The sequence below is a fragment of the Hippocampus zosterae genome, chromosome 18 (genome assembly GCF_025434085.1).
Source record: "Hippocampus zosterae strain Florida chromosome 18, ASM2543408v3, whole genome shotgun sequence".
NCBI classification, from domain to species: domain Eukaryota; kingdom Metazoa; phylum Chordata; class Actinopteri; order Syngnathiformes; family Syngnathidae; genus Hippocampus; species Hippocampus zosterae.
Genome location: NC_067468.1, coordinates 6,542,164 through 6,567,383, shown reverse-complemented (window position 1 = coordinate 6,567,383; position 25,220 = coordinate 6,542,164). Strand labels below are relative to the sequence as shown.

Genomic DNA, 25,220 nt, shown 5'->3' with positions numbered 1-25,220 from the left:
ACTGGTAAATTCAGCTTCCGCGCACATGGTCGATTCTGTGCTCTGGTTAATATTTTCAAGCAGTACCCTCAATTCTTGAAACACGGACAGGTAATAATTGGGTGCTTGAAATGTCAGTTTAAGAAGTCTGGCAAAATAAAGGAATGTTTATGAGACAATTTGAAAAGAGTTGTCAAATTAGGGCGCAAATGATCGACCCTGCTGAGCCAAAGCGATAGGTGACACATTTACCACAGCCAGCACGGGGTACAAACACGAGTCAAGAAGTAAAAGATAAAAGAAGTCATTCTGGCATATTCCTTTGAAAAAAAAAATGCCAGGGAATGTTATCTTTTCGAGGGAACATGGTGTTTTCTTTTTCCTTCCATGTTACCTTAGGGGCTCTGAATTATAATGCTCAAAAATAATACAGTAAAATGTGTTTGACCTTGGAGTCGTGTTTTACAATGATATGAATATGTCCTGTTCTTAATTTAAACAAAGGCTTTTTACATTAAAATGACAGGCGGGGTTGCAAAGCCTTTTTGGGTGGGGAGGGGAGTGTAATTACATATAAATGGTAAGGAACAATGCCATTTACAATGCTTTTACTAGCCTTTTTGAATTCAACAGATTCCTCTTTGACTGGTTGTCCAATGGCTCTTCATTAGTAGTACCTGCAGAAGGGTTTGTTTCTACAAGCATTTTGGTATCTTTTAAGGTCAAGAATGGTGGGGAATCTAGTTCGAGGCTGGAAATGCATATCTGGAGTTTGGCTACTTTATCTGCGGAACCTACCGATTCACCTTTTGGGGCATCAGATGTCAAAACGTTTTGCGCTTGAGGCGTTTCAGCACTTGTTGGCTTGCTACTATTCTTTGGCTGAGATGTTATTACTGAGGGAGTGGCTTGCTTTACTGGTTCTGTTTGCCAGGGAAATCCCATCTTTGTCCGAAATAATGAAGGAGTAATAGTTTTTTCTTCTTGAAAAAGACCACCAGATAATGTTTTTAATCCTGAAAAAAGAGAACTGCCTGCTTCTGTTTGAGGACTTGCTGAAGAAGCAGATGTCACTGCTGGTGAAAATAAAGATCCAATTGATTTTCCTGCATCACTCTGTGTTGATGTGAAACCGAACAAAGACTTCGCTTGAGCTGGTTCTGCATCTTTTTGAAAATTATGAACAGGTTGGGCTGTATTTGAATTATTTTTTGGGACAGATAAGTCACCTTCACATCGAGACTGTTCCTTGTTGAGAATGGGGTTCTCTTGAATGTTTTCCGTAACGGTTGACATTTCATTCTTTGTGTCATCAATTTGGGAAATGAGTTCACATTTACTTGTGGGTGTTGTGGTGTCTGGATGAGCAGCCTCAGGTGACACTTCATTGTTACTTAAAATGGTGTTGGATTCCTCCTTAGTGCAATGTACTTGATTGGAGTCGACAACTTGATTTGAATCTGTCAGAGTACCATTTGTTGCCAAGTTGTCTTTTGTAACATGTGGTTGTCGGGTAGTAATAGGTTTTGGTTTCTGCTCATTTAGCAGTGATTCGGGTGTCTTGGGTGGCTGTCCCATCCCCTTAAATGTAGCCCTCTGATTATCCCCAAGAACTGCTGTTCCAGTTTGTGATCCTGCAGCCTGGGCCGTGAGCCCTCCAAACATTCCTCCAAGGAAAGAACCACCAGACTGTGCTGCTCTGGCAGTCCCTCCAAACAGCCCACCCAGTAATGGCCCACTAGTCTTTGGAACATTTGGCTTTATAGTGGCTTGTCCACTGAACATTCCAAAAATCGACCCTCCAGAAGTTGTTGCACGACTGTCAGTGTTAGACTGGGGATCAGGGCCCTTGTTTAAATTTCCAGATACATTTACACCTGAGTGGGGAGGTGCTGACTGAGTAGTGGAAACACCAAAAATACTCCCAAATAGTGAAGCTCCATGTTGGCTAGCAGCAGCTTGGGGAGCTAATCCTCCGAATCCAAAAGGGGAACTTTTCTCTTGAGGCTGAGGCCCTGCATCAGAGGACATTACTGGTTTAAAAAGGGAGGACATAAAGCTTGTGACTGTTTCTGTTGATGAATTCCCAACTTGTTTGTCCACCGCTGCTGTCTTTTGTTGTACCTCAATCATGGGTGGAAGTAACATCTCCTCTTCATTTTTAGGTGGCGTTTTATCTTCAGTAGACTTATCTTTTACAATGGTAGTTGCTGCAGGTTCTTGCTTTAGAATACAAGTTTCATATTCAGCAGCATTATCTGCTACTGCTGGTTTGTCTGTTTTATCACAATGGTCATCTATGTTGCCATGTTTTAAAAGTACCCTTTCTACCGGAACCAAGTCTGTAATGGTAGTTTTCTGTAATGTTTCTGGTTGTTCTTCAATTTGAGGGACAGTGACAATTGTTGAAGATTCGTCACAACCTGAAGCTTGGACTGTGTTATTGTCATGACCATCTCTTTGTGTTAATGATCCACACGGAGCAGGTTCAGAAACAGGAGTGGGGTTTTTGCTATTATTTAAATTTGGGGTAACTGTTTGTGCACACGATGCAGGTGGAAGAGAATCTTTCAACGTTGAAGGCAAATTTCTGACTAATTCAGCTGGAACTGAGGCGTCAGGAAAACGGTCAGTAGTCTGTTCAGTAGCTGATCTTCCCAGACTAGCTTCCACTACAGAGCTATTATTTTGAGGTACAATGTTTTGTGTGGTAGCCCTACCAAAGAGTCCACCCAATGTCCCACTAGCCTGTGTTGCTGTGGATGATACTACTGGAGCTCCAAATATGCCAGCTAAAATGGACCCTCCAGTCTGAGATCCAGCTGTCCGAGTAGAAGATCCACCAAATAAACCTCCAATAAAGGATTCCCCTGCTTGAGTTCCTGCGGTCTGAGGAACAGAACCACTAGTCTTAGTTGGTGCAGTCTGCTGAGTAGATTGCTGAGTAGGGCCTCCAAATAAACCGCCGAGTAATGATCCTCCAGGCTGAGAAGAAGCAGTTTGAGATGATGAGCCTCCAAACATAGTACCTAATAGAGAACCTCCTGACGGAGATCCGGGTTGCGGTGTGGATGTGCCAAACACAGAAAATATACTTTTAGCTTGTGCATCCTTGGGCTCAGATGTTTTTGCTGCAGGAGATGGAGTTTTTTGGCTTTCACTAGTAGATTCACTAGTAAGACCAGAAAATAATGAAAGCAAGCCTTTCGCTGGACTGTCTGAAATTGATTCTGTTTTTGAAGATCCCTGACCTGGTTCCCGGATCATAGACAGAGCTGGCGGTTCCTCAAGGCGAGCAAGGTACTCAGGTGCACTATTCGTGATTGTTGGCTTCAGGACAGCTGTAGATTCAGAATTTGCGTCGGTTGATGAAATATCAGTGCATTCAATTTCAAAACCAGCACAAGTGCTGTGATTCAAAGTTGCCTTCCTTGTAATAGATTGGAGTTCGTTTGAGTCATTTTTTTCATTGCTCCCTGAACTTGAAACTTCACTTATATTTTCTCGAACCAAGGTGCTCAACACAGATGGACCTTGCGAAGACTGCAGTGGCTCCTTGCTGGAAGACTTAATGATAGGTGACAATTTAGGAGTTGATTGTGTAGGTGCCCCAATGTCTGATACAACAGCAGGTTTGGTTTTACAAGGTTCTTTGGCTGGTGCAGCTGTATGTCCTCCTGCTCTTGGTGTTTGAGAGGCATTTGGGGTACTAAACATGGAGAACAATGATTTTCTGGGACCTTCACTTGAGGTAGACAACCCATCCAATAACCCTCCCAGAACAGATGTGGAATGTTGCCCCTGTTCATGAGGCTGGTGCTTTGATTGTGTTTGAGCTCCTCTGTGTTGTTGAGCTTGCGGATGAACTATTTTTTGTTGTGGAGATGAGGCAATTGGGGACTGGGCCGCAGAAGGACTGGAATCGCTAAATATTGAAAACAGGCCCTTCACTGGGTTTTCGGTTGAACTTGATGATCCAGAAATAATTCCCCCTAAAAGAGATCCTGTTTGAGATTGAGACTGTTGAGTGTTTGTACCACCAAACAATGAAAAAAAACCTGTCTGCTGTTCTTTTGGAAGACTATTTTTCTGTTGTGGCACCTCATCACTGGGCTCTCTTTGAGAAGGAGGGAGTGTGGAGCGTGAGGCTCCAGAAATTGTTGATGAACCTTTACCAGGAGATTCGACTCGAGGAAAATGTTGAGTAGTGTTTGGGGCATTTGCTTGAGAAGGCCCAGTGCTATGTGGAGATTGTGGTGGATTTGAGCCACTAAACACTGATAATAAACTTTTACTGAATGACTCTTCTTTTGGAGCTGACTTGTTTGTTTGAGTTGTAGATCCAGACTGTGTTGCTGCTGTTGTTCCTGTTAAAATTTCTCCAATTGAAAATCCAAACAGGCCACCAGAGGGTTTTGTTTTGCTTTCTTGTTTTGTCCGTTCAGATAGTGATGTCGCTTCCGATTGGGTTACAGAAATGTCCTTGACAGTGGAAGTGAATGCTTCAGATTTTTTGAAGGGGAGTTCTTTTTCTGGACCAGATCCGCTGCTTTGGTTCAGTGTTTGCTGTCTCTGTATACCCTTCGTTCTTGCTGCAGTTTGCCTGGGTGTGTCCTTGCTCTGTGGCGTAGAGGGATCACTATTAAATAAGCTGCTAATTGATCCAAATATATTTGATACTCCTGTAGGCTCTTTATTTGGGCCAGCACCTGCTTGTGTAGAAGCAGCGTTACCGATTTTGATTTGCCCTTTGACAGATGTCTGTGAAACTTTCTGCGACTCTTGCTTGGGTTCCTCGATGCCAACTGCAGATTTTAGAAAATTCATGAAGCCTGGTTGCTCAAAGGTTTTCTCAACTGTTATATCCACTGGTTTCTCAGCTGCAAATTGAGGGATCCCATCTTTAATTTGAGATTCTTTTGATCCCAAAGGCACTGTGGGGGTCTCTGTTGAGATTTGCCGTGGCAACCTAGGTTTCTGTGAATTGGTATGAGATTGTTTTGGTGAAGTGGTCACATGATTCGCCGTTGAAAGTGTGGGGAGAATTCGTCCCTCTGCATCTTTTGGTGAACTTCCAGATGTACTTTCTTCTTTGATGAACTTTGTCTTCAAACTTTGTAAGCCAGATGAAAACAAATTTTTAGAATGCTTATCTGTTGTATTGTCAGGGTCTCTTTGATTAGAAGAAGATAAGATAGTCCGTATTGATTCAACTGAAGTATTTTTGCCCACAGCAGATGATAGGAGGGAAGAAATCTTTTTGACCTGACGATTTGGTTGTGCTTCTCCCGGTGCAACTATCTTCCTCCAGTCTTCTTCTGACACATCATCAACATGTTTCACAGTAACACCAGTGGATGGACGACGTTGCTGGCTGGGCTGATAACATTTGTAAAGTATCTGCTGGTTTGATCTCACAGTAGCGGTGGAATTCAAGGAAACAGCAACCTTTTGAGCCAGAAATCTTCTATTTACTTGGCTATTCCACTGAGGACCCTGAGAGTCTTTGTTGTGACATGAAAGGTCAATGACATACTTAAATTGGTCTTCTGGCATGCGGTTGGATTGGCTTGGATCCATACGAACTTTGTTTAATGTATAAGATGTAAAATCAATACCTTGCTGCTCTGGTGACAAGAAAGAATTTTCAAACATTTGTGCAAACTGCTCAAGATTTAGGTTCATGATCTGATTCCCTTTTCTATAAGCTGCAGACAAATCTAAAGGGGCATTCAGAAGTTGAGATTCATTCAGATCTTGACCAGGCAACCACAGAAGCTCATCCTCATTATAGAGTGGAATTTTGAAGCCACATACCAAAACCATTTCATCGAAAAGCAGAGCACTGGGAAAGCTACCGCAAGCGTTTGAAGAAGTATTCTCTTCAGGAGCGCATGCATACACATATTCACCTGCTGAATCTGTGAGCAAGGCATAAATGTACTCATGATCAGTATAAACAAAGTATCCACAGTCACCATCTTCGGCCGGCCACCACATTCCTTGCTCCAACAACGCAAGCCACTGCTGATACCATTCTGCGTCTTCAAGGTATACAGAATCGTCCATGTCATGATTCAAACTTGAAGCATCATTTGAGCATTTCGAACGACTAAAATGACGTTGACTTTGCTGGAACGTGTTGCTATCTATCCCTTGCTGCCAGTTCGCAGAATAAGACAAGCTTGGTGCGGTCTCCTCATAATAACCTTCGTGATACGTAATTCCATTCAAGCTGTAAGTGCTACTGTCATGACATGAATTCCATTTCCCCAGGGTTGCCGTACAAGGTTTAGTTGTTAAATTCAATATTCCCTGTTCACTGGATGAATGCTGGAGGTTTCCTGACTCTTCACGGCTATTCCAAACGTTTGTGGGGTAAAACCCCTCATTGCTGTTTCCATTGGAAAAATATGGCTCTATTTGATCCTCAGGACAAATATCACCTTGCCAGGTGATGGAGGAAGTAAGTTGTTGATTGATCTTTGGAGGACTATAGCCACAAGGAAAAGCTTGAAATGACAATTTTTCGTTGCTCTGAGAATATCCCGAGTCCTCTCCTTGCATTTGAGAATTCAAAGATTCATTCAGAAACTGCTGCCATATTGTACTTCCGTGGATCCACTGGTTTTCATCATAAGAGAGACGTGTTTGATAAGGAGACAGTTGACCATTATAAATGTTTTGGCTTGTTGTTTCATACAACAAGGGCATGCTTCCACAAATATATGGTTGGATGGTCTTCAGTGAGCAATTTGTCTGAGAAGAGGGAGAGCAATATAATTGAGGTAAGTTACCAGCACTGAATGATGAGTATGTTGCATGACTCTGAAGTGATCTTGCAAAAGTAGTTGATGTTCTTAAGTCCAAACTATCAGAATCAATTGACACAGGTGCACTTTTGAAATCATGTCTACTTGGTCTTGGAATTAAGTAATTTGTACCACTACTTTGACTCAAACTTCTCTGAGCACACATTGTCAATCGAGATGAGGGATATAGTTCCTCAGCACTCTGGCCTGATATATCAGGCTGTGGATAGGCAAAAGAGTCCATAAGAATTTTTTTATTTTCAAGTTCAGAAAGAACACTCTGTTGGTTAGTTTGTGGTGTCGTCTTCTTGTCGTCAAAGCGGTTTTGTGAAGCCTTTTGAGTAAAATCTGGCAGTGTCTGCAATGGTGTGTTATTTTGACCAGCATAGTTATGACCCTTTTGAGACAACAGTTGCTTTGTTGATATATGGGGGATCGTGACATCATCCTTAGATGATTTTGATAACTTGTTAAAAAAATGGGAGAGTCCTCCAGATTGATTTGCCTTCGCTGTGTCTTGTTGATAACATTGCGCATTGTCCACATTGATCAATTTTCCTCTTACTTGAAGTTTTGATAGTTGCTGAAGCTTCTCTTGTGTGGAGGACTTTAATGGTCTAAAAGACCCACCTGCTTGACTATTTTCTGTCGTGTGATCCTGTAGTCGACTTTGTTCAGAACTCTGAATGTTCTCCAAGTGAGCTGGCTCATTGCTTGATATGTTTTTGACATGTTCATGAGGTTGTATTGATGGGGGGTGTTGGGAGTTTATGCTATCAGCAGAAGCAAATTTAAAAAGACCTGCAAAGATACCAGCTTGTTTGGAGGATGGTTGCTTAACAGGAACTGTTTGTTGCCGCGAAAAGCTTGATTTATTTGTTTCCTGTTGAGTATTGCATCCAGCTGTTTGATTCCTGGAGTCTGTTCCTTGATTTGGACTTTGCGTGTCTAGTTGGGTCAAATTACAATGAGCACTGGTTTTCTGCTGAACTGATTGGGTGCTTGAATCACTCTCTTCCGATGCAAATGGAAGCAACTCTGTTAATTTCTTTTGCTGATGCTGCATTTTCTCAGGTTCACCAGCGGTGATGTGCTTGGACGGGTACTTGCAAGGGAGGTTTTCTTGATGCTTCTCTTCAGAAGAAAATGCATTTTCTGTTGATGAAAACTTCAGTATACCGGACAGAAGCCCTCCCATCTTTGAAGTTGCCGTTTTCTGTTGTGGGGGAGCGTCAATAGATACTTCTGAGGATGAACCACTTTTGGTGAGTTGTTGGTTTCGCGGCCCTTGCTGTGACATTTTGTCCGACAGCGTTGATACCTTTGAATCAAGCATTCCTACTTGCTTCGGCTGAGTACAGCTCAGAAAAGAATCCTCAGGGGAGCTCCCTTTAAAAAAAACAGAGAAAAAACTTTGATTCGGAGGTTGCTGCTGCATCCGATTATGTGTTTCTGTTTTCACATTTGACGCGTGTTCTGAATGTGAGGTGGGTGACACATGGCTCTGGTCTGGAGGGTTCCGGTTAGTATTTTGGTTTGAGCTGGGTGGATCAGAAGGAGGGCTAAATATGCTTGATAACCATCCCTTTTCTGCGTTTTTCTGTGGTGTTGCTGAATTTTGCTTAAATGCAGTAGATGTTAAAGAAGTTGACTGTTGGTGTGATTGCTCTGTTTTTTTTGTGTTTCCGGGAGAACAGACATCTTCACTGGATGCAAACTTTAAAAATCCAGAAAACACTCCTCTGTCTGTTTTTGTTTGTTGCTGTGTTGATACATTTTCAGAGGACAGCGAAGGCAGTTTAAGCTTCGAATTTGATAATGGACCATTACACTGCTTCTGAAGTCCCGGCTCCTCGGACGGCCTAAATACTGGATATACTGCCACAGGTGGGGCTTTGTGAGCTGGGATGGGGGTAAAAGGGGATATCAGTGAACTCACTGACTTTCTTAGACTAAAGAAATTGGTGCTTTCGGATTGTATTTCACCATTAGCCTTTGCAGATTCAACAAAAGACACACTGTCCTTTGTTAGACTGCCTTCCATAGGTGGTGTATCTTGATAAACAGGACTATGATCAAGATGTGAATCACTTTGATAATATGTTGGCTTTGCCTGTCCCTTATGTTCACCTGAGCTTGGACCATCTCTTGACGAAAGCAGCTTTAAAGGATTGATTTTTTCCAAAACAGAGATTCCTGGAGCTTGAGGTTTTGATCCTAAATCGTGTTTGGGCGCCTTTATATCAGGAGTACCTGCATAAGCTTGTCTGTCAATTTCACTTTGCATCTTGGCCTTGCAGGGTGGTTGTGAAGGCAGCGGGAACACATTTTCAGAAACTGGCTCCACTGGAGAAACAACAGCTACAGGAGTAGAGCTGCTTGATTTAGGAATAAAGGACAGCAGTTTTGTTATGCCAGACTGCGGCGGCTGCACAGACGACGGTTTTGTATCAGTGGCAGACTGTTTGGGGCCCCCAACAACTCTGTCCGAGAGATGACTGAATAGGGAGCTCACAGCATTTTTAACACCTGAAATTCCAGCAGGAGTGTGTGATTGACTTTCACTTCTGGAATCGCTGAAATTGTTGGGGTCATCTCCAGCAGAATCCGTTTTGTTGCTTCCTTGAGATGATAGCCTTGATTTGCTTGATTTAGGAAGAGAACCATATTTACTAATTTCCTCTTCTTTTTCAGCAAGATATTCGGAAACTGTTTCGACTAGACACTGTAGCTCATCCATTGGGTCTACATATTCTTCACTCGGTTCTTCTACGGGTGAAAGCACTGCTTCGGGTACCCATCCACCAGTTTTAGATTTTCTGCACTTTTCCTGAAATCCCGGAGAATTGTCCATTTCATTAGAGTAGGAGAATGTTTTGTCTCTTCTGTGTCTTGATATCACTGTGGGCATTTCTTCTGCAGAAAACGGACTTTCATCAAAATCCTTTTCTGCCCTGAAAAAATTGTGCTGGTCCATAGAAAACCTCAAATCAAAATCAGACTGTGATTGCATACTTTCATCTTGCTTCTTTTTGTAAGCCGCATAATTTTCTAAGGTAGCATCCAGTTCATTTTTAGCCCACATTCTTGTTTTATAGAGAAGGCCATTTCGGTATTGCTGGGGACAGGATGCCATGCCTTGCCCCTCTTCCTGCATCGCTCTTTTCCCACAGAGTATCCCAATATCAAGGGGGAAAGCCTCTTCGCCCAATTGTTGTGCCTCTCTATTGAGAAAACTTCCCGTGTCCCTGATTTTTTTCTTTCTCCGCCGATCGATCGTGTCATAGCCCTCAGGATACATTATGGGCATTTGTGGAGTATTTCGAAGGGCTGAGATTGTTGGTTCACGGTAAGGCTTTGCCATTTGAGCAGTGTTTCGCTGATCATCAAAAAAGTCACTGAGCTGAGGCTTTCCTCGGCGTTTGTATTTAGGTTCCCAATCGTCATAACCCATGCCAGAATCTACTGGTATAATTCTGACGCGCCCTTTTTCATTCAGTGATCTAATGTAGTTTAAGGTGAATAGATTTCAGGGATGAAAGCATTAGGGAGGAGGAACAGACAGAAGAACAAAGAAGGAAGAAAAAGAACAAGAAACAAAGCAAGCAAACAAAATATGTTCATAAGTTTCAAAAATGGAACAAGCATTTCATGGAAAAATGAAGACAGGTTCTTATGCAAAAACAATCTGTCAAAACACAGATTAAAAGTGAATGTAGATTACACTAATTGATCCAGTGTGATGTTTATCGAATTGCTAGAAAACTGTCATTTTCTACACTATTAATAATAATGCTTTTATGGAAACAATACAATAATTGTATAAAGCCATTTAAAATAAATATGAAGTAACAGTAAATGTGAGGAGTGATGTGTACCTGCTTCTCTGGTCTCGGTAATCCAGTTCAAAACTGTGTAGGGAGTCGGTGCATGAATCTAGGTGGTGGTGTGGCCGAGGCCCAATGGGATACTGGTGCACGGAGGAGTTGGGCTGAGCTGTAGTATGATAACGTGGCGGCAAACTATTACTAGTCTCACTGCGGTAGTCGCTATCCCGGTCATCTACTGCACTGTCCTGGTCATCCAAAGCTGCAAGAAAAGGAAGCATCTTATTTGCTTAAGCACAAGTGAAATATTTGTTTTCCAATGATGGCCAGCCTTTCAATAGTTTGTAATCAAAATTGGAGAATGCAGGCGATAAGGAGATAAACCTCCCCCCATAGTGTACCAGTGTAAAGAGTGCCGGCTGTCAACGTAATTGTAATCTGGATCCTTTTATTATCACCCTTCTTTGGAGACATTTTCATGATGATGAGTTCAAATTGCCCATTTGAGTGTGAATCAATGTCTGTCAATGTCAGGATGCAAAGGCTCCTGCTCAGTTATGACCCTGAATGGGATAAGTGGTATAAAAAGGGTGGAAATGCAGGAAATATACGAAAACAATCATCTATTTATTCAGCACAAAGCAGGGAAGATACATCGAACAAAAGGTGAGAATAAGGGTGTTGAAGTAGTGAGGAATAGGTTTAAAAGGGGAAAAACTGACACAAAGGTAACCAAACGACAGTGGCCATAAAAAGTTTAGACACCCCTGTTCAAATGCCAGGTGCTTTTGATGAACAAAAAAAAAAACGTACTGTAGTGTGCAATGCATTTGGAAAAAAAAACAATACATATTTTCAAGGGGAAGTACAACTAAACAACTGATAAAACACGGTTGCACCAGTGGGCACACACTGTTATAACTGGAGGATGTAGCTATGCTCAGAATGAACCAATCATGTCAAATGTAAACCAGCACCCGCCCCTGTCGCCATTGACGGTAAAACCACTCTGTTTAACTCTGTTAATAACATTCATCTCTCGTGTGATTTCCTGCCATTTTTGCTGTCACATGCCATGGCCTGCAGAAAGCTTCCATCATCATTGTTGTTCAAAGGTATCGGTCAGTAGAAGGGTACCACAGAATTTCCGAGGCATTACGTGTAGTGTGAAACACAGAGAGGAGAGTCATCATCAAGTGGAGAAAATATGGCACGGCAATAATTTCTTTAGCTGGAACGGGAGACCTTTGTTAAGGTGGAGGGAAAAATGAACCATTCCAAATACTAGCCGGCATGACTTTCAGGCTTCTGCGAGAAAGCGAAAAGGAAAACCCATGAGAAGAGTTGAACTTTATTTGGGCTTCCTCAGAGGTACTTTAACTTTTGTTGGTTGACTCCCAATTGACAAGAATTTGACAGTGATTTGCTTATTCTGAACATAGCCATGTTTCCAGTTACGAGGGTGTGCACACTTTAGCAACCCCTTTATCCGACTTTGTTTCACTCCCCCTCTAAAAAATATGTTTTTCGTCACATTAACAGTGGATATGTATGAATATATTTTTTAATAAGGACAATCTCAATAGAAGATGGATGGATGGATGGATGGATGGATGACGTATAATGGTCTCATATTTTAAATCACAAAATTCACACAATTGATAAGTGATGTGTACACTTGTTGAATCCACTGTATATGGACAAAATATTATTGGGTAATATGGAATAATGGCATGCACAGGGCACTGAGGATTGGCTTAGGGAATAATTTCATTACATACGGAGTGAGTCAGCCCATCCGAAATAGCTGCCTGGTGAAAGTGCAAATATAAAAAAATAAGGGGTGAAATCAAGGAGGGAGCGGAAGTGAAAAGAAAATATGGTGGTGTCTCTGAGTTTACTAATGATGGAAGAATTGTGAATACCCTCCAACGGCTGTAAAAGATTTCTGAAACCAAACTGACACGCAAGCAGACATTTAAGAATAGGATGAGGCCAACACAATTAGAAATGAATTGATTTTAGTGGGAAAAAACATGACAAACAAAAGTTTTAATAATGAGAAAATGTGTGGCTAAAATGGAAAAAAAATCCCCCAGGAAAGAAAGAATACAAATACATGCCAAAGCCTGTGTGGTCCAAAAAGTAGAAATGACTCCATCTGGAGGCTAAAAGTAGAAATTACTCACAGCACTGCGAAGCTGTGGGGGGCAATGGAGGACTGTCGATTTCATCCGCGAGAGTGTACTGCATGCGAGAAAAACACAACAACAAGCACATTTGTCAGTCGAGAAGTACGCAAAAATAGGAAATGGTAATTTACAACTGGATGACAACCAGCATGTAATTCTTTGTCACCCTTTAAAAATGCACTTTCGGAACCTATTCAGTGTCATACCTCATCATGGATTTCCATGGAATTGATTTGTTCCAGTTTGTCTGTCCAGTACTGTGCCTCATTTTCTGGGATGTCTAGTGGCGAAAGGCACAAGAAAATGAAAAAATAAATACTGACAACATCAGCTTCAATTAACATGATGCCAATCAATCGGTTATGTTCCATTCCGACAGAACAAACAAAAGAAGTTTACACTTTATATTCATTCACTGGTCATTAGGACACCAGGCTGCATTGATGACGTCTTCAATCTGTGAGTCATGCCCCAGTCGATTTCAAAACCAGGTGCTGACATTTCGGGTCCACTAAGATTGTGTGGGTCACGGTTGATTTGCTCCAGGTAAACACGAATAGCAAGTGTTTGACCTATTTTACAATGTATACTTTCTGTAGCGTGTAACTGGCATTTGGAATTTCTTATAATAATAATAATGAGGTTCTGAGTTATTCAAAGGAGGTCCGGAATAGAATCTAAGTGTTTAAGAAAAAAAATCTCAGAAGATGACTTTCAGAAGGATTTTCTCACCAAATGGCAGCTCAAAGCGAGTGTCCAGTAAGAGTCGATGAGGGGTCGGGTTTTTGGTGCCATATATTTCATCTGCTTTCATCAGGACCTCTGCATCCAGGAGAAGCCACTCACCTTGGCCCTCCTGCAATTGAGGAGGGAGAAGGCGAGTCACCAAAAACTCAGGCAAGAGAATCTCTGCATTTTGAAGAATTTGAAAGCATGTGTAATGACTTGCGTACATAAACAAGATGTAACCCAGCAGTGTGGAATAGGAGGGTGAACTCTATGTGCAATTTCTCTAGCACTTGAACATTCAGTATGCACTTTATTTTTTTAAAGTACATGTAGCGCTTTATAGTGTTTTGTAGTGGGACAACATGCGATATTCTTAGCACTGTTCCATTCATTCTCTCCACTACCTTAACCCCCCTTGGATGGTGGTTTGGGGCCCTGCCTGACACACCCTGCAGTGCAATGCAACCTTGCCTTCTAATGCACGTGAAAAAGGTGACTTTATACATACATTAAAACTTAAAGGCAACAGCATTTTACATAAAGCAACTCCAAATTTGATAGTAGCGCTAAACAAAATGAACATGTCGAGGCATGTATTTCGAAAATGAAAACATGTGCAATGCCAATGGAGAGCTCCTACGAGACATTTGGATTTTTGCAAAAAAACGATTCTATTCACTTACAAACCGTCGGCCCGACAATACAGCACCCTCACACAAGCTCATATTATGGATGCCGAATTACATTCTAACCTCCTCTGATTGTTGAATACGCTTCAAAGGAATCCAGGCTGTCCCCACCATGGTGTCCCAGATGAGACCTTTGTTCCACACCTCAACAATGAGCCCGAGATCCAACCGGTTGATCTCACTGCAGAACACAAAATAAATAAAATAAATACATAACATCCGCAAAATGAGGTGCACTAAGTTCAGGGGAACAAATGTCACAAGAAATGTAGCCTTTACGGTTTGACAAGAATCACGAAAAGAACCAAACCACGATCACAAAAGACTGTTCCGGTTTTTGTTACGCAAAAGTGCAGTCCTCTCGGGCCTGGATTTACAATCAGCTTAATATTCAAAGGCTTCAAACAGTGCGCGATGGGAGCAATGAAATTGGACATTAATTTTTGAAAGGGAGCCACGTAACAACATCATTTGCATACTCTCATCTGCGGTAGTTCAGAGCCATCTCTGGGCCAATCAAAAGGAAGATGAGATAAAGGATAATCAAAGTGAACAGCTAATTGATGAAGAAAAAAAAGGTTTCCATGGTGTCCAGGTGCAGACATAAAGGCTTTTTGTATCATAGGCTCAAACAAAATAGAATCAATTAGTCGTGCAGGGAGAATAATTTGAACTGACAGATTAGAGCCTTTTAGCTTCTCTAAACAAGGCTTCTGCAATCAGTATATGGTGGTCAAGTAAATAAAATCACCATTCTGTTCTGTCTGTATGTATTATTGTTTCTTAAGGGTGCAAGGACTTTTCAAAAGTGGAAAAAAAAATGAGAAAAGTTCGTTTTAGACATGGACGTGTTTGTTGCACACAAAACGGTTTTTGGGGAAAATGCACAGTGCAACAAGGCATGGGATAACTGAAATATCAGGAACACCTTTTAGTATGGTGCTTTGCCTTTCTGCATGACTGCAAACTATTGCAATGAATACTTAACGTGGTGCATGTAATATACAACTTCCGCATAAACGAGATCTGACATCATCGTTTATTTGATTAGATTTTTTTTTTGTCAGGTGATCACGCGTTGGCTTTCAAAGAACACACACGCTATACTGTTACTGGTATCGGCGGGTCTGGAACAACAAACACTGACGCAATGTGGGTGTTTAACAAAAAACAAACACCCGTCCGACCTCGCCCTAGCTCTCTGACCACAATGGCTACCTTTCATGATGTATGACGAGGAAATGAAAGAGTTGAATAACAAGGAGATAAAATACAGAATAAATCTGTCGGTCGGACCACTTTTCGATACAGCATATATAGTACAGCATAAAAACATAACCAGTTCAATATCTTACAAGTTAATTTACTTACAACATGAAATCTTGTTCCCAGGAGGGCTGATCCCCTCGCACGGTGATTGTCGTGCTTTTGACATTCTGCACCTTCAGTGTAACATAAGTGTTGAATTTGTCTGGAATAAGATTGAAACAACATGGGGTTACTCAAACAATTCTCAGACTTGGAGGGCTGCAAAGATTTTTTTTTCAACGAGTCAAAGGCCCTTTTATGGAAGTGGGTCATGCTACATGATAGTACTGGAATAGTTAAAAGTCCGTATTTTTCGCATTATAAGGCATTTAGAGGTATAAGGACCTTTAATGAATGGCCTATTTTAAAACAGGTTTCATATATAAAGGCGCGCTGCATTATAAAGCGCTTAGAATAGAAGCTACAATAGTGGCTAGGATTGCATTATGCATCCACTAGATGGAGCTACGCTAAAGGAATACAATACAATACAGGTTTATTTATAGTATGTTTTCACAAATGCTGCAGCCGTAAAAAAAAAGCGCTTTATAGAACATTTAAAAAACTACGTCCAAGAATTCATAATACTGATCCATATATAAGGCGTATCGGATTATAAGGCGCATGAGAAAATGTAATGCTTTTAGGTGAGCCTTATAGTGTGGAAAATACAGTACTATACGCTACTGACTGGTGAGCTACAGACAAAAAAACTCTGTTATGTGCAACAGTTGGCTTTTTTTCCAGTACAGTATATCAGTACAAGTATTTGCTGGAAGTCTTTTGGACATTGAGGCTGGATTTAAGTAAATACAAATAGAAAAACTTTCACACGCAGCGACTGCAGCCACTCGGGTAGTATGACCGAAAGGCAACAAATGACTACACCAGTTGTCAGCACTGGGCGGTGGTCAGGGATTAAGGCTATTTTCCCATGAGTCAACTACTGCAGTCTATTATGAGTCAAAGTTAATAAAATAAAAAAAAAGATGAGCGCATTTTATCCTGTTGGCAAAGCATTCACACCAGAATGGTTTTGTTTTATCATCTGACGAATGGCTGAGCCGTACATCTTTTAGCATCTAAAGAATCCTGACGGGCATGCGTGTACCATGCCCAAGGCAAGGCCTACCTGTTGCAAAAAAGCCTAGCGTACAGCATGTAGAAAAAGAAAGCCTCCATTTGGAGAAAGTAAACGCAAACCTGACCTCCTTGAAGGAATTTTAAAAAATATTCAGACACACCCATGCATGCACGTAGGCACACCCAAACACACACTATGGGAAAAATAAGCAAGGCATCAGCTGCTTGGTTGCACTCTTGTCATATGTTCTGGTTACCCCAGAGACACTTACAAAACATTTACTCTGCCTTCAAAACAGAAGCCAGTTCAGCCAACTGAATGGATTGTTTTTTTAACGGCCTGAAACAAAAGAAATGACTACGATGGCAAAAGTGACAGAACACAGACCTAATCAGTGTCTCAAAGTGACCGAAGCCAAAGAAAATACAATATTACAGAGGAACCAGTGGGATGCTCAGAGCAATTTTCTAATTAGATTTATATCATTAGCCTCGGATTTGTGCCACACTTGAGCTGTTTTTCCATGAATAGACGAGATGAGATAAAGGAAGAAGATGTATGGATTAGATGAATGCTACTTAGTTCTGTAGCTGTGGGGCAATTGTGGCAGGTACAGGCTGGCTGTCACCATCACAAGCAGCATTGACAGAGCACAATGGAGAATGGCCAAATCCTGACATCCTGTGAACGATCGTGAACAATAAATAGTTTGACAAACACGTTTATTCTGGTTCCAAACAATACTTTCAAACTATTCTTTCAAAAGCCAACTATAACTCTGCTTGATCATCGGAAAAGACGTCTGAAAAAATTATTGGGCTATAGGCGATTGTCACGAAATTTGCTGATTGTGGTGAATTTATTGTTGATGCATTGCATCTCGAAGTAACTGGGACAAAGATGGCAAGGACTTGTCTGCGGAATTTTTTTAACTGTTTTTTTTTGGGGGGGCGGGGTGCTAACGGACATTGGAAATCTTGGAGGTTCCTCCCCATTTTTTAAGTATAAAATTTCTGCATTGCATAAGGTGCCATGATGCTGTGCTTACTTTTGTATTTTTTCCCCTTGACAAGATAGTAGGAGTCCACTCCTCTTCACCCATTATTGATCAATAATGTTTTTTTTCTTTTTCTTTATAAATTAGTCAGGAAAACTCAGGGAGTCGGAAGAATGACATTTTCAATTCCGACCTCTTATTGACAACGCATTCAACCTAAGACATATCTGAGACTGCTTTTCAACATTTGCTGGTCAAGTCATCATTCTCCAAGTTGGTGGGGGTGGGGGAGGAAAAAAAAAACATGCAGTGACACAGCAACACAAATCTCTTATCAAATTTAAGTTTCCTGAGCGAGTGAGCGGAAAGCCAGGCAGTTCCCCAGAAACCCGATGTTCCAAAGTGAGGCATAACTGAAGGTGTGGTCAAAGTACAATGTAAATACATGTCACAGACAATCTCTGTGTACGCAAAGAGGAGAAAAGGTCACGAGTGTTTTGTACTTCAGAAAAGACCGAACTACTGGTAATAATCAATTCAGCCGAACTGCTGCATGATTGATGTTTAAGAGAATTCATGAATTCATTTCCTTTCTCGTGATAGTTTTTTAAATGATTTGGCATAACACAGTTTGTTTGATACACACGTGTCCTTAGGAAACGCCAGTGGGATGCTCTTGGAAGAATAATAACTAAATATGACATGCATGCTAAATATAGAGTTAAGGCCCCCCCATCATTAACGTGACCTTTAACTTGTACTTAATTTTTCAAAAGCTATCAGTCAGGATAAATAAAGATACAAAGCAATTGCCAAGGTATTAAATATAGCATGTGGCACAGTAAAGACAGTCATCAGGAAAATACGGCACGGCGGTGGCACTGCCAAAAATGGATGTCCCTTCAACGTTAATGAAAAGACAAGAAAAATGATCAGGGATGCTACCAAAAGGCCGACAGCAACAGTTGAAGGAGATGTTTGAAAAAGTTTGTAAATGATACACCAGGGGCTCATTTTTTTGTTTGTTTTCATTTTGCAACCCCCCTCCCCCCCAAAAAAAACAAAACAAGCATCTAAACTGTGGTGTGTATAGACTTTTTATACCCATTGCATGTTTACATTTAGTCTAAGAGAGACAAACGGATTAAGTGAATTAAACATGTTTGCTTTGGGGCGGGTGTTACACCTGGTGTGGTCCGGGGGATGGGGGATGGGGGATGGGGGGCTCATAAAAAAAAAACACAGGCTAAGACTTTGGCTAATCATCAAAACTAAATAACCTTATGCAACAGAGACCATTCTCCTTCACAAAGGCAGATTTGGATTGCGAGTGGGAGCAAAATGTCACGTGAAGCCGCTGCGGCTCGGTCGCCGCTGTTGGCTGTTCTGGTGGGACACGTCACAAGGCTTAAAAAATAGGTGTGAGGTTAAACGAGGGATTGGAATCGGTGGACAGCAAAGGGATTTGGACAGAGTGAGCAGCGATCTTAAGTCAGCTGCACATGCTGTCTTCAAAGGCTACATCATGCTAAACAAAAAATAAATAAATAAATGAACCACTAACAATAAAAAGCACTTAAAAGTCATCACGGAAACTGTAAAGATAGTGTACACTCAAGAACAGTGTTTTAAATGTGTTCTCAAGACTTTCTCTTTATGCCTTTTGAGCAATGATTTCAATTAACGTTCCAAGTGACCTACACTAAAATAAGTGCTACCGGTATATTAAAAACAAAAAAAGAAAACACATAGTATGTACGTATTACAAGTCTCTATTACAGTAAGTGTGACACCAGCTTCTCAGCAAGTGTTAATCCAGCAAGGACGATTTTACCCTACCGGGGTCACATTTCATCTGGAACCTGCCTGCAAACAAGAGCTTTCAACCCAAAGCAAACACCGGAAATGTGTGACCATGCGGAAAGGAAACGTTGGTGTACTCACCTGAAGGTCCGTGCAGCTTGGCTTTTTTCACTGCAAATGAAGAACATGGAACAATTTTAGATAGGCAATCCATATTTTGTGAAGGTTGACGATGTGTATGCCATTTGAATATCAGAAACACAGCGTGCGTATGCAAGAGCAGAACTATCATGCGAGTCCTCCAACATATTTGTTATTGGCAAATTTGCTTTGAAGACATTTGTGGTTGCAGGCAAAACTAGAATGGACCACAGGAACGAAATGTGTCTAGTTTTAGTGTGTAGGGGCCCATATTTAGGCACATTTGGACTCGGGAGCAAATGCGATCAAAGGTTTGACAATGTCGTTAATATGCAAACAAAGAGGCCATGACTCACACGATTAGACAAACATAAGCACGCGGACGTACAAGCCAGGCTCGCGACGTCATCGCTAATCACGTTCCATTCAATATGCAGCTGTATTAAAATTGAGATGAGGTGAGCTCTTTGACTTTTTTTTTTTTTTGGTCCTTCTGAATCACAACATGGGTTTAAGTGAAACACAAACGAAACAAAAGGTACGGTGATTTCAGAGTAAACGAGGTGTTTTCCACCCTTACTTCAGGGGTTCTGTCATTCACGCACTGATAATTTCCTGATACCAATCTATTTTTGGCTGATGCCACCCTCAGGTATTGCATCATGTTGAAAATATGTTAATATGCAACGATTACACTTGATTACAATAGCACAATACAATATACAGTACAAAAATAGACTTTTGGCAGAACCCAGGACACCAACTTCATTTTTTTTTCTAATTTGCTATTAGGACAGACCCAAAGAGCCATGTGACACAAAAGACAGCTGGTTATAAAAACAAACCGCCAACAACGGCGCATTAAACAGTGGGGAGTGGATCGGAAGGCCATTAGAAAAAGAAATAAATGAAAATAACAGACTCAACAAAATACTAAGAAAGGATTTTTTTTTTAACTGTGAAAAAGGGTAGAGTATTTGCTTTTGTTTATTTTTTTAGACTGCCCATCTTTGTTCTCTTGATGCAGCATTGGAATAATATTTTGTGGGATTGAAGTGCTTTAGAGGGGATTACTTGTGATTGCTTTGGCAGTGTTCAGGCATACAGTATAACCTACTAAACCTCTGGAGCCTTAGATGGCAGATGGGTCGAAACAGGATGATGGTGGCACTTTCACATGTGAATGGAACATCTCCTGCTCTCCTGTCAGTTGCACGCTGTTTCTCCAAGTGTTCCGGATTTGAGTGGAAAGGGTCCCAAAAATAACCAACTTGGCTTTTTTTCTTTTTATTCCACACCTTGCAAGAAATTAAATGAATAATTGGAGGTGGGAGGGGGGGGATTAAGGTTGAACGGTTAGTTAGGGGTGTGGAAGTGCCATTTTTCAGCCATTTAAATCATGATATGACAACAAAGATGTATTGTTGTTGATTGAATTTGATGATATTTGCATGTTATAAAACTGAGATGAAAACTGTGGCTCTGACCAAAACACCTGCAAAACTGTCAGTCCTGACTAGTTACAAATTCCAAGAGCTAGAATTGTGGCCGGGGGTGGGGAGGGGAACTTTCCACCAAACACAAGTTTCACTCTGTGTCACAGCAGTACATGAGCTGAATGAAGAGCGGCCATAAGCGCTCATTTGAATGACGTTGCCTCATTGAGGCCTGAGGGCAATAAACCATCGGGCACTAATGGTGGAAACTGATGGCTATCATGGTCTGGACAGGGCCTCCGTGAATCCATTAAGGTCAGAAATTGGCCGAGTTAATTCATTGCTTCTGCAACCCCCCTACTTTTATTTTATTTTTTTTTGGTCAGCCTCCTCCTCTCATTATAGAATGATATGTATTTATTTTGGAAGCAATCCTCTCGTTTAAGCGTTTGCATTGGAGAAATCCCAGCAGGCAATCGATTGACGAAAGACCATTTTGTTTTACGTTGACAAATGTGTGTTCCGCATGACACATTTTAATTTCTGTTTATTTAAGCATCCCCATTAATTTGTACCAGTGCAGAGCGTATTCTTCATGGGGTCCAATCAGAATTAATAAGTAAATATACAGATAAATAGATAATAATAATAATGACGATTGGTACATTTACAAAGGACAAACGGTTGAGGCACAATTACCGACAGTCACAGCATGTAGAAGAAAAAAATAAAATGGGGGAGTGTGGGGTGGGAAACAGAATTGTGCTGTATTTGCAGGAAAACTGGAACAGGAAGTGACACTACACTCTCCTAATGCTGCTGGCAGCAGCGTACTTCCGCTGTTTCACTGGTGGCAAGATCAGGTGGCAAGAGACAGACAGAAAGTATGAGAGAGAGAGAGAGAGAGAGAGAGAGAGAGAGATAGAGAGCGCAACAGATGGTCAGCGGATTACATCTACAATCTCTAAGCGTTCTCCCTGCCTCGTTCTCGCATAATTCCACTATGCTGCTGCTCGACCCACTAAACCTCCCCATGTGCGGTTGCATTATTTCTTTGTTTTGCTTCTCAGTATTATTTTACTACATCTTACCGATCTGGGTTTTAAGCAAGCGGTGTCCTATCTGTATAATGCTGAATGTCACGTGAAAACGTTCATTAAAATCCAAAGTTTTCTGAATGAAAGAAAATAAATAAATAAAACATAGGATATGTGTGTGTGTGACTGTTGCACATACCTCTGTGTGCGGTAGAGCCGACAGCACTACTTGCGAGAAAGTAATTTAAAGATTGAACAGAGACAAATTACATGCTTAAATTTGAGCCTTGCGAATACTGGCAGAATACTGGGAGCTTTGCAGAGATGAATTATAAAGATGACCATCACTTTTTTTTTTCTCGTGGATAATGTTTTATGATCATTGAGCAAAAACCCTTGCCCATAATTATATATCTCCAAAGGCACAACTGCTAGTACAGTCCTCGCATGCTGCCCCCCCACCCATCACTCACCACCACCAGTAACCACAACTAAAAACGCAACATTACTTGCAGCTGAACTGACAATAAAGTACCCACTCGGAACCTCTCACAATGGATGCGTGTCTTGTGAAGTGCTCACCCATGAGACAGAATCCAGACACAGCAACCTACAACAATGTGCGTCCACTGAGCCCTGTCTTTGATTGACGCTCGGATTCTCACCCACATGTCCTCTTGTTGTGGTAAACCACTCGTGTGTTAAGTAAGACATCGCCATGGAGATGGAGTATCTTAACCCAACGATAATAAAAAAATAAAAAAAGCAGCAACATTGTCAAGCTGTTGTTATCACAGGGTGAGTCACCAAGTCAGCTGAACACACTGGCCTGGCTCAATCGACATCTTTCTGGTCATCTTGGTCAGCATAACACCTCCCGCCTTTCATTTGCGGACACAATAAATCAATTGGTGATGCTCAAATACAGAACATGGTCCCACTGCAGACAATGGCTCTTGATTACAAGGATTCACCTCCAAGCATGTTGCACAAACACGAACCCTTGGTGACAGTCTACCAAATGTCCCATCATGAATAGTCGGTGGGGTGAAAGATGGCCACCTTCACATGGTTCACCCAGTAAGGATGGCTCGTCCAACGAATGCCAACAACCAAACAACTGTATGTTTTTCTACAACTCTTGTTTCACCCTGCATGCTGCCATGTGAAAGAAGGAGCAGCCATTCAAGTTGGCAGTCAATATAATACTGTACTGTAATACTACAATTCTGTGTTCAATTCAATGAAGACACGAAGAAGTGTATTTGAAACATTTCTAATCAACAATTTGTTTTGGTAGACCACTAACTCCAACTGAAAAGCTCTCATCTAATGGAGAAATAGGAGGCATTTAAATCACCACATTATTGTCATAAATTGACAAAAATATATTGACAAAAAAATCAATTAAGCTTTTCTTACTGTGACTGCTGCAGTAGATGGTAAAGGGAGGCAGGTCTCTAACTACGACACTTCAGTTTGTTTGTTTTTTTAAATTCTATACATCATTTTGGAGAAGTAGGGGTCATTTCAAGAATGAACCTAGCCCTACATTGACAAAAATATTCACCAAAAATTAAGCAAAACACTTTATCGTTTACTTTTACTTGGTGGGAAACAACCAGACAGATGTTGATGCATCAACTTCTAACAAACACAAATTGCTCCTCTGAACTCATCAATTCACTTCATCTCGTGAAAGTATGACTTTATTCTCACATTATGGCACTTTCTTCTGGATAATGTATGGAAAAAAACTTCAATCGCAGAACGATCAAATGTTTTGTTTATAGTACTTTCCCGAAATGAATACACAATTTTGTTCGAGTAAAAGTCACAACTACAATCTTGTAGTTACAATGTTTTTTCTTCTATTCAATGTGACCTTTATATTCCATACAGTACTTTTGTTTGGCATTCTGGTGGAAGTGGATCAATTTAAAGTGCAGTGAGTTTGGGATAGAATTGAACGCTGCATATTGAATTGGTTTAAGTTATGAATAAAACTTATTTATATACAACATATAATGTATACCTAAGAATGAATATTTCGGATAGTATCGTTTTAAATTTTTTAGACATATTGGATACAAGAATTACACTGATGTGTCCCGAAACTGTTCATGACGTTACAAACCCAATTTCACTTTGCCAACATAAATACAGGGGCGTGATAGTTCTACTCAAAACAACAGAATATGGACGCTTGCCCATAGCAAAAACAATAAGAAAACACAAGAATAATATATTTTTAAACACCATAAATAGTATTCTAGCGCTCCTCAAGCATGTTTTTACAAAATCTGTGCAGTTTTTATCTGCATTTCAAAATTAAATGCAGAAGCTCAGCGCCCCTCTAACGCACAAAGCCAGTTTTAAACTGTTTAACTTTCGAAATAAATTAAGCAAAACTTACCTCTTACACAAAGTAACGACATGAGCGCTTCCAAACAACAATCCGGTAGTTTCACTCACTTTGGAAAGACAGCAGATGCCTGATAATAGTTGAGCGATTGTGGTGACATGACACCCGCTAATTAATTCGCGTAATCGTACACACTTTGGCAGTGTGAAATTTGCAGATTGTCTCCCGACAAATGACTCATGACTTTTGCAGGTCGATAAAAACCACCGTAAATCACCATCCGAGTCGGTGCCAAATTAAGCAAACAGTGGGAGGGGACGGGCGAATCAGAACACGCGATTAGCGTCTTATTTGGCCAATGGCAACACAGTATTTACAAAATAGGCGTGATCAGACAAATAACTCTGTCCAATGAGCCAAGGGATGGTTCGGGTATGAAACTGATGACGCAGACATAAGCAAGTTCTGAATAAATCTGGATTTATACACCCAATTGAAACATTGTTTTGATTAACTATGCTATTAACCCACGAGACTCAAAAGCCATAACATAAAAAAGTACTGTATTAAATCTCCAGATATGCCTGAAAACTCAGGTGTGTAAAAAATATACCGAATGGCGCCTCCATGTGCATCTAGTAATGTACTACATTATTCTCAGCTCCAAACAGAAATAATAATAATAATAATACATTTTATTTATAAGCGCCTTTCAAGACACCCAAGGACACTTTACAATAACAAAAAAGAAGGGGAAAAACCCAACACATGGGTTTTTTTATTTGTTTGTTTAGAAAGAAAATTAAATCGTAAGCCACACA

At 40.9% G+C, this 25,220-nt stretch overlaps 2 protein-coding genes across 5 annotated transcripts in view; both read right to left on the bottom strand.

The window, feature by feature from the left end:
• The window catches only part of LOC127590792 (protein unc-13 homolog B-like), a 31,618-nt gene extending 25,911 nt beyond the window's left edge, over positions 1-5,707 (bottom strand). The window contains exon 1 of one of the 4 annotated variants that reach the window (XM_052050221.1): positions 596-5,707. In XM_052050221.1, the coding sequence (XP_051906181.1) occupies positions 596-5,664 (5,069 nt within the window). In that variant the 5' untranslated portion in view covers positions 5,665-5,707. The remainder of the gene's footprint in view (positions 1-595) is intronic. The other 3 variants (XM_052050223.1, XM_052050222.1, XM_052050224.1) reach the window with 3 other exon arrangements.
• A 22-nt stretch (positions 5,708-5,729) lies between these two features.
• LOC127591647 (uncharacterized) lies at positions 5,730-24,747 on the bottom strand. Its single transcript, XM_052051933.1, has 10 exons — positions 24,451-24,747; positions 19,562-19,591; positions 15,600-15,699; positions 14,292-14,409; positions 13,543-13,666; positions 13,017-13,090; positions 12,808-12,865; positions 10,670-10,880; positions 5,797-10,294; positions 5,730-5,735 (listed from the first exon to the last, which is right to left on the bottom strand). The coding sequence occupies exons 1-10, from the start codon at positions 24,470-24,472 to the stop codon at positions 5,730-5,732; spliced, it is 5,241 nt and encodes a 1,746-aa protein (XP_051907893.1). The 5' UTR covers positions 24,473-24,747.
• Between the last annotated feature and the right edge of the window lie 473 nt (positions 24,748-25,220).